A 15,629-nucleotide genomic window follows, 5' to 3' on the forward strand; every position below is an offset into this window, starting at 1 on the left:
TTTGAACAGTGCTGAGGCCTGGGAAGCGTGGTTGAGAGGGCAACAGACCCCCCCTCAAGGATGTCACTAGCTACCATAGTTATTTTGTGTTTTTTTTTTCTTTTCCTCCCACCCACACCTCCTTTCTTAATAATACAACCTGTTTAAGGAGTGGGGGGAAAGTGCTGAGTAAGTGTGCAGGATGGTTGCTAGGCAACTGGAAAAAAGGTGAAGAAGGTTTGGGTGAAAGGGAGTGGAACGCTTTCAGGCGGCTTCTCTGCTCTGTTGTGGGTCTGTGCAGCCTGACAGCAGCTGGGCTGGCTAGCTGACAAACTCCCCCCCCCCCCCAGTACTTTCTGACTTTGCAGCTGCCTGGTCTAGAGTGACACACCCAACGGCTGAGGAATACTCTGGGGTTGTCTGGTTAACACATTAGATTTCTCTGAAGCAACCCCAGTTTTGCCTTTGGAAAGTTGTGAGAGACAGTGTTTTAAAACAAACTTTCCTCATGCGCCTTGTTATTTCTCTGAGCCAGGATTTGCTAATGTTGAGACTCTCTGCAAACAAAGGAGGTCCTCTACCAGAGCTAGGGAAACTTCCCTTTTTGGACTACAAGTGCCAGTATCCCCAAGCCAGCATGGTTAGGATTCTGGAAGTTGTAGTACCCAAAACTTCACGTTTCTGACCTTAGCACTGAACTATGTATGGCTGTGCCTACATTGAAAGAAGCCAATAATATTGATTCGATTCTGCTGTCCACAATGTAAAGAGATTGAGTCAGTCTGTAAGCATTTTTGATAGTATTAGAAGAACACAGAAGAAATGAACATCAGAACATAAGGGCTGGAAGAAAATGTTTATTGTTACTTAAGTTTTTTTTAAAAAGTCTTTGGATTATGGGTGGAAACGTAAAGCTGTTGCCTTGCAGTGCTATACATGGAACTGAGCAGTCTGAGGAATGTGAATGCCAGAGCAGGGTCTTGAATGTTCAGTTGTTGCCCTGCATCACTGCACCAAAGGGACGGAAGTAGAGTGAGGAGCCGCCTGAAATCGGACCCTTCCCACATTCTAAAGCAGCATTTTAGCAGCTGTGCATAGGAATCGACCTATTTCTGCCAGGAGGTTTTCCAAGAAATGAGATGGGAGATTTCTAAAATCATTTGGCATGTAGTTAAAAAGAGGGTTACATCCAGTGCGCACGTGTGTGTATGTGTAGGCACAGAGACAGTGAATAATTCAGCGTGCTCCAGCCCTTTGAAGTTCCTTACACATTTTGGCAGCTTTCATAGAAACCGCTAAAGGACATGGCATTCCAGCGCCCCTGCAATGGCAGGCATTTTAATGCTGTTGCAATGTCGCACAGATGCCTTGATTGTCCCTTTTGTTTCCATGGGTCATGCTCTCCCTTTCAGTTTTTGGAAAACTGTTTGCTTGCAGCCTCATCACCACCCAAGGCAACAGGTTGCAAAGTCTGGCAAGGCTTTGATTGTTTTTAAGAAAGCAAATCTTAGTGAGCATATCATGATTAGCCTTCAAGAGGCACTTCCTTTGCCAGATGACCTGTTTCCCCTTAAGAAGAACGGCTTGTATTATAGGTTCACAGATCCATCATCCTCTTGGTAGGGTCTGAAGGGTCCAGAACAAACATTTCCCAACTGAATGATATTACAGTGGTGCCTCGCTTAGCGATTGCTTCATTTAACGATGAAAGCGCTTAGCGATGAGTTTTTCGGAGCGATCTTGGGCTCCATTTAACGATGGTTCCTGTGGGCGATTTTCGCATAGCGATGTTTGGGACCATGCTTCGCATAGCGATGACAGTTTGGGTCCCGCTGTTTCACTTAACAATGGTTTTGACAGCCTCATGTTGGCTGTTTTTTAAATGTTTAAAAATGTTTAAAAATGTTTAGAATGCTTGAAATCATACGTGCACTTAATAAACCCTTTGTTAAACTAATTTGACTTTGTTCTGACTCTTTAAATTTGTTGTAATTCCCCCCCCCCATTGAGATGCATTGAATAGGTTTCAGTGCATTTCTATTGGGGAACCGTGTTTCGCTTAGCGATGTTTCCTATGGCAATTTTCTCTTAAGGACGGCAATCAGTTCCCATTGGAACGGATTATCTGGTTTTCAATGTGTTTCTATGGGAAACCGTGTTTTGCTTAGCGATGAAATCGCTTAACAGTGATTTTTTGGGAACCAATTATCATCGTTAAGCGAGGCACCACTGTACTGGCTTGGGTGGAAAATACATGTTTCGTTCAGTGTAGGTAGGGTCACACCTAGTTCAGTTATGAGCTTAGAAATGTGACTTTTTGGTACTACAACTCCCAGAATCCCTACCATACTGGCTTGGGAATTCTGGCAACTTGTAGTCCAAAAAGTGAAGTTTCCCAGCTTTGACAGAGGACTTCGTTTCTCTGTAGAGAAAAGCTGTGGTATATACCTGTACGGCAGTGTAGTGCCTTGTCCTGTGACTGGGCGGAGAGGAGAGGAGAGAGGATAATTCTAGCCTTAAAGTTTAGCGGGGGTGACACCTTCACAGATGTCTAAATCCTTGTTAGAGTGTAGCAGGAAAACCAATAAAGAGTCTTATGGCACTTTAAAGAGAGAGAACTGCTGGGTAAACTCAGTGGTTTAAGCTTTCGTGGGCTTTAGTTCACTTGCATCTGAATAAGTAGGCCGCAGCCCATAAAACTCAATGGAACATTTTAATCATTAAGGTGCCCAAAACCCTTTGTTGGATCATAAAGAAGGAAAGCAGAAAATAAAGAGGAATCCACATGAGTTATATTTTAAAACTCTTGGTTAAGTGTACTTATAAATAGAAACTTGTACCTTTTCCCCCCTCTAAGGACCAGTTTATTAGTATGAACCTCCCACAGTCAATTTTAGAAAAGAGATTATAATAAACTTGAAATCAGGAACAGGAAACTTTTGGCATACCAAATATTTTTGCTTGCAATTCCCATCAATCCCAGGGCAGTGGTAAGTAATCATCATCATCATCAAAATGGAAAGAAGCCTATGGATAATTCAGTCTAGGCCTTGTCAAGGAGGCACAGTGGGGAATCAAACTCCCAACTTCTGGCTCCATAAACCACTGAGCTATCCAGTGGTTCTCTTGGCAGCTGTAGCTTGAAACTAAGGCCAGAGGTTCCATAAATGGAAATCTGAATGGAAACATGTATATATTCATCTTTTTCCTGCCTTTGCCACAAGGAGCTTGAAGCAGGCTATGCAGTTCTTCTCCCACCTATTAGGCCAAGAGGTAGCTATTGGCCAAAGAGACACTTGGTCACAATAATTGCCAGCATCTCTCCAGCTACAGCCTCACACTGTCCGTTGTATTGCACTGGCTACAAGGAGCCTGCTTTAAGAGTTGTTGTTTTGGAATCTCCCATATTGTAAAAGTTGGTAATGATGGTGAGGAATTCCTGTTACCATAAGCCAGCACAGCAAGAAGCCGTTCAAGTGAAAAGAAGACATTAGTGGAGCAGGGTGTCCTTTGCCAAGAACTTCCTCACCTAGCTTCCTGGGTGAGGCCAAAGGTATTTTATTGCCCGAGGTGAAAAATAAAGTGTTATGCTATGTGTGGAAGCAAATTAGCCTTGTAATTAAATCTCACTTGAGGATTAAACAGCACAGCATTCTATACAGCACTAGAGAGCAGTGGGATAGTTTAGAGAGGGTTGGTGAGGTCTTGTGACACTTCTTCTGCCCCATTCCAAGATCATCTCATTGTTGCTCTGCACTAGAGATGGGGATATTCATATATGTGTATCCCCCCCACAAGTGCAGATAACAAAGGTCTGACCCCCTGGGGTCAAACTGACCACTCATTCTGCAGCTGCTGCTGGCTCTGCAGACCTTTCCTATCTTGCTGTTGCTCACGATGGATTAGCCACTCTGCGACCTGGCAGAGAGGCTCATCATCCCTCCTTCTGCCAGGAGCAACGGAGATATAGGAAAGCTCCATGGAGCCAGTGGCAGCAGTGGAATCATGAATGGCCGGACTGGCTCCAGGGGGGGCGGACCCTTATCATCTGCACCTGTGGGGGGATATTTGTATTCTTATACAAATACGAATACTCCCATCTGTACTCCAGCATTGGCAACCTCTAATGAATACCTCACATTACCGGATGGAAGGGCCAGCTCTGGTTTTGGAATTAGTGCAAAAATAGGCTCACTGAATTATTGACGATTTGGTGAGTCAAGTTCCTCCTTAAGTTCCACTGACTCAAAAGGAGCTACTCTAGTTGTGACTTCAGGATGGTAAGTAGCAACTAGAGAAGGTCCATTTGAATCAGTGGAATTTACAGAGGAGTTGACTCACCAAATCCTCACTGATTCAGTGGACCTATTCTACTCCAATTTACTACACTAACCAACAGGATTTCCACCATTGTACTCTCCCCCTCCCATCTTCAAAGTTCTTCTAAAGACAAAGACAGGTTACTTTTTGAAATAAAGCTACTAGAATCTTCTACTGGTTCTCCACCCCTGAATATTTTTCCTCAGTCCTCTTTTTGAACTACATACACCATTATTATTTTTTAAATTTTTTTTTTTAATATCCCGCCTATCTAGTCAATTAAGACCACTCTAGGCGGCTTCAGTGGGGACTTAGTTTATAGGCTCTGGGCTAAAAGCAAACCCCTGGGCCTAGTTCAGGAGAGCCACAGTCCCCCCCCCCTTTCTGCACTACATGAGGCTCCTGAGCTTCTAGTTTGCCACCTTTGTGGTAAATGAACATGGCTAGCACACACATGTAAACTAAAAATATCCTTGTGAAGACTGGGGTGCCAACAATTGCTGAGCATCAGAGTGTGAGATAGCTCTGAGTAAGCCAGGCACGTTGTTATACAGCTGACCTACCCAACTATGTAATGGAACAACCCAGCCCTGGATCACATTCCATTTAGTAGTTTGTAAATTGTTAGCACATTTACAGAGTTTATACCATCTCACAGTGCAAACAGCATCCCATCTTTTCTCTCCTGAATTGTAGCTTTCCGCAAAGAGTTGATGAGAAACAAATAGGAAAGAAGCTGGAGAAGGGGAGGGGGAAGAGATGAAAATGGTGGGATGGGAGAAAGAGAAAGAACAGAACAAGAGAAGAAGCAAAAGCTATAAGTTCATCCATAAGTAATAGACGTGTAGGTGCTCCCATGCTGAAACTAATAAGCTTCTGCCACATAAGGGTCAAAGCAGATGTTATGCTGAATCTGACCTTAGAAGCAAAGCTCCCTTAAGAGTTTTTTTTGTTTACCAGGGAGAAGTTTTCTCAGCTCCTTGAGAGGCAGCTTTTGTTTGCTTTTGTTTGATGATTGGTTATCAGGAGGTAAGCATGGACTTTCTTGGCAGGTTCATTGGGCAGATGTGTCAGCTTTGATTCTTTGGACGGAAAATGTTTTATCACACACTAATGGTGAAGCTAGCATCCTATCTGTTGGGCCCCAAAGAGTGACTTCTAGAATTGTTTCTAAGCCAAGGCTTAACTGGAATATAGTGGCAAGATATCAAGTGGGGAATACCAAGTTCTTGGTTAGAATTTATATTTGTACAGTGATCTAAAGGGCCCAAATATATACTGTACAGGCTTTCAAGATTTCCTGATCTATCTGGGAAGAGGGAACCTGTCTTGAAGATGAACTACATTCATGGGGTGTGCATGCACAGTCTTGAAATGCAAAAGAGAAGGAAGAGTTTTAAAACATTAAAGTAAGACTAAAAAGTCATGTGAAGGGACGTGATGGCACTGCGGGCTAAACCGCAGAAGCCTGTGCTGCAGGGTCAGAAGACCAGCAGTCGTAAGATCGAATCCACGCGACGGAGTGAGCTCTCGTTGCTTGTCCCAGCTCCCGCCAACCTAGCGGTTCGAAAGCATGCAAATGCAAGTAGATAAATAGGGACCACTTCGGTGGGAAGGTAACAGCGTTCCGTGTCTTAAGTCGTACTGCCCATGTGACCACGGAAGATTGTCTTCGGACAAACGCTGGCTCTATGGCTTGGAAACAGGGATGAGCACTGCCCCCTAGAGTCGAACACGACTGGACAAAAATTGTCAAGGGGAACCTTTACCTTTACCTAAAAAGTCATGTGACCGTTTCTAGTGTCACCTGGGGTTGTCCCTAGTATTCACTGGTGTGTTACGCTCCCTAGCAAGTCCATGGTTGTCTTATGTTTCTTGTACCTATGTTGCCCATCTAAGTGCTACTTGTTAGCAATAACAAAATCAACACAAAACTGCAATATGGTACATGAATACTGGATATGTATGCAGTACATTTGATTTCCGTATGTTTACAACTTCAACAGCAAGTAAGTTATCAAGCAATTAAGGTTGTTTTTGCTTCCTTCTCAGATACTTTCCTTCCAATACAGAGGGAAGTCGGTCAAGACTGATGGCTTTGCCGGAGCCCATGGGTCTTACCACACATAGTAAACTTGCAGTAAATATTACAGCATGTACTTGCAATTTAATACCATTGGCCATTTCCTGTTGCTGATCCAGTCACTTGTCACCCTGGCAATCTAATGATGCTGCTTCTGGAGCTGAAATGGGAAGCCGGCCTAGGTTAGGATGTTATCTGAGTTCATTTGGCACTCTCAGCTAGGACTATAAAAATAATTGCTTTTACTTTCCGGTAAAGCCATTGGGAGTATATTGTGTATGTTTATGGATACTTTTATAGAGACATCTGAGTGTAAGAATCAGTATTTCTGCTTCCCATTTTGGACTTGCACCAGAAGGTTGCAGTGTGGAGTGCTCCTGTTGAGGACTGTAGCTGTGACCACCCCTTCCCAAGAGCCTCCATTTAATCAATTTCTGACCTGCTAGGATTACATGCTGATTTGAGCAAGCTCAGCGCTCATTAGATTTCTTCTGAGCTTCTCTCTTTGTTCAAGCTTTGTTTCAACTTATAGATTATTTTCTGTGTTTCTGCAAACTGTGGAAATCCTCCAGGACTCTCAGGCTTTCTCCAAGCTTCTGTGGGCTAGAACCTTCTTTATCTAATGCATCACATCACGTAGGCTACAATCTACAAAAGCTTGTCGTCCCCCCCCCCAAATTTACTAGTCTCTAAGGTGCCACGTCGTCATGCGAAAATAAAAACCCAATTGGAATGCATTGAAAACCGGTTAATGCGTTCCAATGGGGGGAATACCTGCTCGTGCAGCAAAGATCCTCCATAGGGCGGCCATTTTGCGGTCCCTGTCTTGTGGAAATAGGTCCGGAAAACAGTGGGGAGCCATTTTGCAAACCGCCGATCAGCTGTTTTAAATCGTCGTCTTGCGAACAATCGGTCGTCTTGCGAAGCAGGGACCTAATCGTTGTTAAATGAAAAAAACCCATAGGAAACATTGTTTTGCAATCGCTATAGTGATTGCAAAGAAGGCATCGTCAAGCGATTTCGTCATTTAATGGGGTAAGCGTCTAGCGGGGCACCACTGTAGTTTACCAGCCCCTTCTTCTTGGGGTGCTGTGGGGCTGTGCAGCTTGCCCGGGGCCCCACACAGTATGGCTTTTTTCCTAGGAGACACAGAGGGGAATCTACCAGCTGACCCTGTCTCCACAGCCAGTCACTCTAAGAGAAGAATGTTGTATTCCAGAGTCAAGTGGACAAACAACAGCAGCAAGATGAATTGTGCTGTTTGAAGCTACTTCCAATGTGTTTCCCCTTTATGCATTAGAACTGGGTACAGTCAACCAGGAATAAGCTTGGTTGAAAGAAATGTGAGCTGCGGAAGATTATAATATGAATTCTTGCATCACTTCTGTTGCTTTCATTTTGGTTTATGCAGGAGGAGGCGCCGGTAGATTAGGCACAAGCAGAACACATTTGTATTTAAAAATGCCATGCTGTTATTCTGTGCAGTTTTAACATTGTACTGAGAGCTATGGCTAGGTCAGTAAGTAATCAGCTGTGTAGACGGCTGACAGAGAGTAAAGACCTTCCTCAACTGCCTATTAACCAAGCCACTTTAGCATTTTCTATAGGGACTGTATCTTTTGCATCACTCTTTTTGTCCACTAGGTGTCACTGTCAGGTTGGGAAAAGTCACTTCTCTGCTTCTACTTGTAGAGAAATTCTCTGTTCTTATTCTATCTATAATTGGTGATTATATTCATAATGAAGCACAGAAAATAAAATAGAAAGCTGTACATAAATAATCCTGCCATCCGCTGTATCAGGTTACTAGTTTCTGAGTACAAATGGTTAACTGCTTCAAGTCTTGAATTCTCAATGAATTCATGCATTGAGACAAATAATATATGCAGTTATATATTTGTACCAGGATATTTCTGCTTTTCTCTTAAATCAGCACCAATTAGAAGTAGCTCCAGGATATAAAAGAGAGGCACTTGAAATTCACATTTTGAATCAAAGGGAAAATGTGAGTACTTTAGATTGCTTCTCTGAGAGAATCCTTAAGAAGCCTATGTATTTTGAATAAAGATAGGGACAAATTGCTTTGTGATCCATCAAAGTTGATGAACCATGAGTCTGAATTCAATATATTGTGTACCCAAATCAAAAATAAAGATGACAAAAAGTCTACCCCAAGACACTTGTTTATACCCCTGATGGCGGGCTGCCAATTACACTTTCTCCCTGCAAGTTTCCCATTACATTTTCACACTACAGTACATCAAGTTTAGCTTCAGGATATAATCATTAGGGCAAGGTGACAGAGCAGCCACTAGAGGGACAGAGCTTTTAAAGATATTCTTGTATGACTTTACTGCAAAATGTTTTGAGTCTCCTAGATCATTACAAGAATTATCCCAACTTTCAACTGTTTTCACTTTCTTCTCAAAAACTTGAAAAGTTACTTCTTGAACTCTCGATCCCAAAATGCCCCACCCAGTGTGGCTGCTGACCATGATTGCTGAGGGACAGTTGAATATATGGTAAAAAAAAAAAGGAAACTTTTTCAGTCTTTGCATCTTGTGAGCAGTTTCTAATTAAGAAATGATCACAAAATGGTAACATGTAAATATGTTCCTACAGGTGTGAATAGACTTTTAAATGGCATGCAAAGTTCTGAACTTCCTAATTTTGGGTATATATTTCACAAGGAACCTGAATCTCCTGCCCCCCATCTCTGTTCCTTTGTTTCATGCATTGACTAAACTATACAAAGCCATGTAGAACAGGCTCAACAGCTGTGTGATCATCCTTGGACAATCTGTCCATTGATAGTCTATTGTAGAGATGAACAAAATGTTGTCCTCCACATGTTTTTTGATCTCAGTTCCACTTAGCCTTTGGCCAGCTCAGCCAGTTGTGAGGGATGATGGGACTTGTCCTACAAGGTCTGGACAACCATAACCTCCTCTTCTCTACACTGTTGGGTTGTCTTGGCTGACCAAATCATAAATGTTTCCAAGTCAGATTTTTATCTTTGCTTTCAAGGCTTTCTGTGTGTTTTCGAAGTCCCTACTCTTCTCAGTTTTTTTTACCTGTTCCTTGATCTCTTGCACAGATTGATTTCTGGATCTGCTTAATCTTTCTCTCTGAACTCTGGCCCATTTTTGCTAGAAACTCTAACCCTCTTCCAGTATTTCACAGAATGAAATAGAATATTTGTTATGCATTCAGATACATAAATATCACTTCTCTCCCCAACAGAATTATTTCCCCATGCACCATTAAACATTGTTTTCAGCTTTTCTTCTAATATGATTGGGCTCCTTTATTCTGCAATAGCTTATCTTGTGCTAAAATCAAAAGATATGTATGTTCATAAAGTCCTGTAAAGTTTGCTTTTGCCTTTTTTAAAAAAGTGGGTGTCTCTTTAAAACAAATTTAATTTTATAAGGGATCTGGCTGCACTCATTTTAGAATAGCTGCAGTACAAATGCATTCAATAACATAATTGGGGTGGAGGATGAAAAGTAAGGCATTATACATTGGTGCCTTGCTTGATGATGTTAATTCGTTCCAGCGAAATTGCTGTAGAGCGAAAACGTTGTAAAGTGAAATAAAAAAGCCCATTGAAACGCATTGAAAACTGTTCAATGTGTTCCAATGGGCTGAATAACTCACAGTCCAGCAAAGATCCTCCATAGGGGTGGCCATTTTCGGTGCCTGTATAGTGAGGAATCCATCCAAAAACACAGCGGGGAGCCATTTTGAGCAGCCGGCGGCCATTTTGAAAACCTGACGATCAGCTGTTTTGATCGTCGTAATGCGAAGAATCGGTTCCTGAAGCAGGGAACCAATCATCGCAAAGCGAAAAACCCCATTAAAACATCGTTTTGAAATTACAGTTGTGTTCAAAATTATTCAACCCCCAATGCTGTAAAGGGGTTTAGGGACTATAGTGTACATTTGGAATTGTATTCAGAATGAAATCCTACAAGGACGTTTTAAAGAACCAAATGCAACTAAAATAACATCAATTGTTTATGTAATACAGTAGTAAATGTTTCTTTTGTGGTTTCTTCATTGCCACAATTATTCAACCCCTTAAAGACTACCACTCTGAAGAAGCGAGGTTCATTCAGGTGTTTTCGATCAGGTATTGAAAGCACCTGTGGATGTCACCGAGCACCAATCAAGCATAATAAGCACCAATTAGGCAGCTTTAAAATGACTGTGATACTCAGCTCCTTCTAGACATTTACTGGTGTGGTTACAAACATGGTGAAGTCAAGAGAATGGTCCAGGAAGACAAGAGAAGAGGTGATTTGTCTTCACAGGAAGGGCAATGGCTATAAGAAGATTGCAAAGAAGTTAAACATACCAAGAGACACCATAGGAAGCATCATTCGCAAATTCAAGGCAAAGGGCACTGTTGAAATGCTACCTGGTCGTGGAAGAAAGAAGATGCTGACTTCGACTGCTGTGCGCTACCTAAAGCGTAGAGTGGTGAAAAGTCCCCGTGTGACTGCTGAGGAACTGAAAAAAGATTTGTCAGATGTGGGTATAGAAGTTTCAGCTCAGACAATAAGGCGCACACTGCGTAATGAAGGTCTCCATGCCAGAACCCCCAGGCGCACCCCCTTGCTGTCTCCCAAGAATAAGAAGAGTCGACTGCAGTATGCCAAAAGTCATGTGGGCAAACCACAAAAGTTGTGGGATAGTGTTCTGTGGACTGATGAAACAAAATTAGAACTGTTTGGGCCCATGGATCAACGCTATGTTTGGAGGAGGAAGAACAAGGCATATGACGAAAAGAACACCTTGCCTACTGTGAAGCATGGCGGAGGGTCAATAATGCTTTGGGGCTGTTTTGCTTCTGCAGGTACAGGGAAGCTTCAGCGTGTACAAGGTACCATGAATTCTCTTCAGTACCAGGAGATATTGGATGAAAATGTGAGGCAGTCCGTCACACACCTGAGGCTTGGGAGACGTTGGACCTTTCAACAGGACAATGATCCCAAGCATACCTCCAAGTCCACTAGAGCATGGTTGCAGAGGAAAGGCTGGAACATTTTGGAGTGGCCATCGCAGTCACCAGACTTAAATCCGATTGAGAACCTCTGGTGGGACTTAAAGAAAGCAGTTGCAGTGCGCAAGCCTAAGAATTTGACTGAACTGGAGGCTTTTGCCCATGAAGAATGGGCGAAGATACCCGTAGATCGCTGCAAGACACTTGTGTCAAGCTATGCTTCACGTTTAAAAGCTGTTATAACTGTAAAAGGATGTTGTACTAAGTACTAAGATTGAATGTCACTTGGGGGTTGAATAAAAACTAATAATGATGTGAGCACAGAAAAGACATTTGTGGTTATTTCATTATAAACTTAAGGTTATATTTCTCTGACCTACAAGTGCCTCTTTCATGTAAATGTAAGCAAGATGACTGAATGATCAAAATCAATGTCAAAATGGCCAAAACATTCAATTTCAGTGGGGGTTGAATAATTTTGAACACAACTGTACGATCGCAAAAACATCATCGTGAAGCAGATTCGTCGTTATACGGGGTAATCGTTAAGCGGGGCACGACTGTACTGGCATTCTTGTGTCTGTGTGCCTCCATTAACATGTTTTTACAACAGAGCTGAAATGTGGTGATTCTTGCACTTGAATATGTAACATTTCAGCTAGCCTTTCTCAACCTAGCACTCCAAAGTGTGTTGGACTGTACTTCCCATCATAACCAGCCAGTACCACCAATGGCTATGGTGGCTGGAAATTATGTAAACTGCAACTTAATGCATCTGGAGGGGCTTCAGTTTGGAGGAAAGATTAGAGGAAGAGATTGAAACCTGAAGAATTCTAGGCATACTTATGAACATCAACTATGTATAAAAGGTTCCCCCTGCCCAGGCAGAACAGGGCAGTGATTTTTCTTTGGGCAGGTTCCACAAAATGAGGGACTGTTCCTGGTAAGCCGGGAGGAATGGGTTATAGATAAGATTCATGCCTCCAGCACCCTGTGTTCCTGGCTGCCCATGCGTGGCCTAGCACTGACAGTATGTATTCATGTTTCACTTTAGGAAGCTGATTTGTACAGACAACTTCCTATGGATTCTGAGAGCCTGGCTCCAGTTCAGACTGCTGTGAGCACACCTAACATGACACAAGACATGAGATCTATAACAAATAATGGGTCGGATCCCTTCCTGAACAGGCAAGTACACTGTTGCTCACCAGCCATTTTATATTTTGTAGCACAAGCCACTGTTGAAATTCTCTTACCTCTTAGAACAAAATGAGACAACCTTGGGCCACTGGATGTTTTAGATTGCAAAGTCCATAATCCCTTACCATTGGCCATATTATTTAGAGGTTTTGGGGTTGTAATCTAGAACATCTGAAAAGCACCCAGATTGCCTACTTCTAAGATACAACAAATGATTTTTAAGCAGAAGCATTTGGCTTTTAAATTTTAGACTGGGGAAAGAAGGAGGAACAGCAGCTTGGCCTACATGATGTGCACATTTTAATTAAATGAGCAATTGAGCTTTCTGTAGTCCTCATCAAGCATTACAAATGCATTTATAATGCCTGAATAGGGCCTACAAAACATTTTATTGTCTCTTACGTGCTCCCTATAGTTGTGTGTGTGGAATTGGCCAGAATGATTTGTAATTTAAGAATAAACTAATGTGAGTATAGGACATGAAACTGACATAAACCTGAAAAAGATTTTTTGTGTAACAGAATTTAGGCTTACAGGGGTGGCACAGCTATATAATTTGGAATAATTGGCATCATTTGGCTTTAGTGAAAGTGTGGTGCAGCAGCACAGAGATAATTTTCATTATCTTATAATTAACACTGCGGTTCTGTGTAGAATGCTACCTGTACAAAAGCCGTAATTGATGCCAGGAGGGCCATGGATGCAAATTTAATTAAACCCTGCAAATTAACATATGGATGCCCCCTGTGTAAAAATAGTGATCTATGAGAAAATAATATATATTCCTTTCTTCTAAGAGCATGGCTTAGTGGTGAGGTTATAATTCATTGTAAAAAAAAAAAGGGTGGCAGATGGTATTGAGTAGGCAAGGATATTGACAGCATAACTGGGTGGCAGGTAATTAGGGGGTCAGAACATAAGCCTGGGAAACTGTCGTTGGAATGCACTGAGACCTTCTCCCCAACCAGGAATGGGAGGGTGGCGTTATTTTTTTTAATCTGCAGCTTCCAAAATCCCTGAGCCGGCAGGAACATTGCAGGATCCCAAGAGTCACAGTCCAAAATGATAATTTTTTTTTTTTACACTTGCCCACGACCACTGAGAAGTAGAAAACTTCCACATCTAGTGTGGAACTGTCTCGGAGCACATTTTGTGGGGTTTGGGCAAAGAGCTATTCCCACCGCCTGCTGCTTGATCCATTAAAAAACAGTACAATAATCATGATGTTTGTGGGGATTACACCCAAGTGCTTTGCACTGAGCTATGGTCTCTCTCCGTAGTTTGGTTTTGGAGACTTCAGTTCACTCTCCGCACCTCCTTGCACTGTGAGGTCTAGCATGTTCTACTTTGTTATCCTTTTTTTTTTTTTTAAAGTTCTGCTCTCTAGATTACCACATTCTGTGTTGGGCAACTGATTTCAGCCTGACATGGCAACCCCCCCTAAACCTGCAAATTAGTTCCAGACCTAATTAAGGATTGGATCTAGCTGCTTAGAGCAGTGGTCCCCAACCTTGGGCCTCCAGATGTTCTTGGACTCCAACTCCCAGAAGCCTTCACCATCATCTCTGCTGCCCAGGATTTCTGGGAGTTGAAGTCCAAGAACATCTGGAAGCCCAAGGTTGGGGACCACTGGCTTAGAGGACTCTTCCCTCTCCCCTTCCCCCCCTCTCAAAACCAAAAACAAAACAAACCCCATTTTGAACTAATCTGATGAACAAAACTTTGACTGAGGATTCTTCATGTCTCAATTCATAGTGGGCCATACCATTCCAGGGAGCAGAGCACAGACAGTGGCCTAGGCTTAGGATGTTACAGCATACCAACTACCCCTGAAGACTTCCTCAGCAATGTAGATGAGATGGATACAGGTAGGAACAAGAAGAATCTTTTAATTTTTTAAAACAAGTTATCTGCTTGATAGCCGATATCATTTTCCTATGCTTGCCTGAACCATGTAATTCTATTGCAAATGCTTCTGTAGGAAATGAAGAAGACCACGTGTTTGGGGTCCAAATTTTCCTATAAGCCAGTGCTCTAATTATGGGAGAAGACTCAGGGGAAGCCTTAAATGAAGCCCACAAATGGCATCTCTTGAGTCTTCCCTGTTTTACCCAAATGCTTCTGAAGACTGTTGCCAAGGGGGTCCATGACAAAAAGTAAAATGGAATAACTCCTTCTGCCTCTTCCATATAATTTGAGTACTCTGGTAAGTTTTTTTTCCATTAAAACCCTGGTAGACTGGGGCTAGTTTGGATGCTTCTTTTGTAAGGAATAAGTACTCTGCATATGATCAGAGGGACTCTCTTCTTCACCTTCTCAGTACGTGTGATAATCACATCCAGTGCCCAACAACAACTTCTGAAACAGATTTGAGGACCTGCCTATGGAATGCCTTCTTCACTGAAGGTGCCCACCCTTACTCAGGGTGGCCTTATTGTAAGAGCTGTTACGACAAATCCAGAGTGTGACAGTGTTGCTGTTGTTTTCTATTATCATTAAATTTAACTTTGTTTACAGAAAAAGCAAAAACATAAACAAAACAAAAAAGCAATCTGTTAATACAATACATACATACATACTGTATATACATATACTGTACAAACACACACACACACATCATATACATACACACACAGACACACACACACACACACACACATAACGACAATATTTCATTCATCTTGTAAAAGACTCCTCATCCCTTCCAGAAATACATATTTTCTTGCCCTGGCTTTTGCTCTTTTACTTTATTCAATATCATCCAGAGTGTGACAGTGTCTGAGAAATGTGTCCATACAGTCAAGAGTGCCATATTTAGCAAAAACACTGTTGTTTATTTGGGGGAAGGGGTTCACCAGTCCTTGTTCCTGCCTGAGAGCTTATTTTATCCAAAGAAGTAATTAGGCTGGACTGTGTGTGTGATTTCTGAGATTCTTCTTCATCATATTCTATAGGTAACTGGAGTCAATGGTTCCTTGCACTAACAGAAATGCCATTGCCCCATAGCTTCCTCCAGTACTACATACAGTGGTGTCTCAC

General features: G+C 42.3%; 1 protein-coding gene across 1 annotated transcript in view; it reads left to right on the top strand.

The window, feature by feature from the left end:
* WWTR1 (WW domain containing transcription regulator 1) overlaps positions 1-15,629 on the top strand; it is a 114,535-nt gene that overhangs the window by 92,084 nt on the left and 6,822 nt on the right. The window contains exons 4-5 of the mRNA XM_020781870.3: positions 12,445-12,578; positions 14,346-14,458. Of these exons, the coding sequence (XP_020637529.3) occupies positions 12,445-12,578; positions 14,346-14,458 (247 nt within the window). The remainder of the gene's footprint in view (positions 1-12,444; positions 12,579-14,345; positions 14,459-15,629) is intronic.

Source organism: Pogona vitticeps, chromosome 3, assembly GCF_051106095.1.
Source record: "Pogona vitticeps strain Pit_001003342236 chromosome 3, PviZW2.1, whole genome shotgun sequence".
NCBI classification, from domain to species: Eukaryota; Metazoa; Chordata; class Lepidosauria; order Squamata; family Agamidae; genus Pogona; species Pogona vitticeps.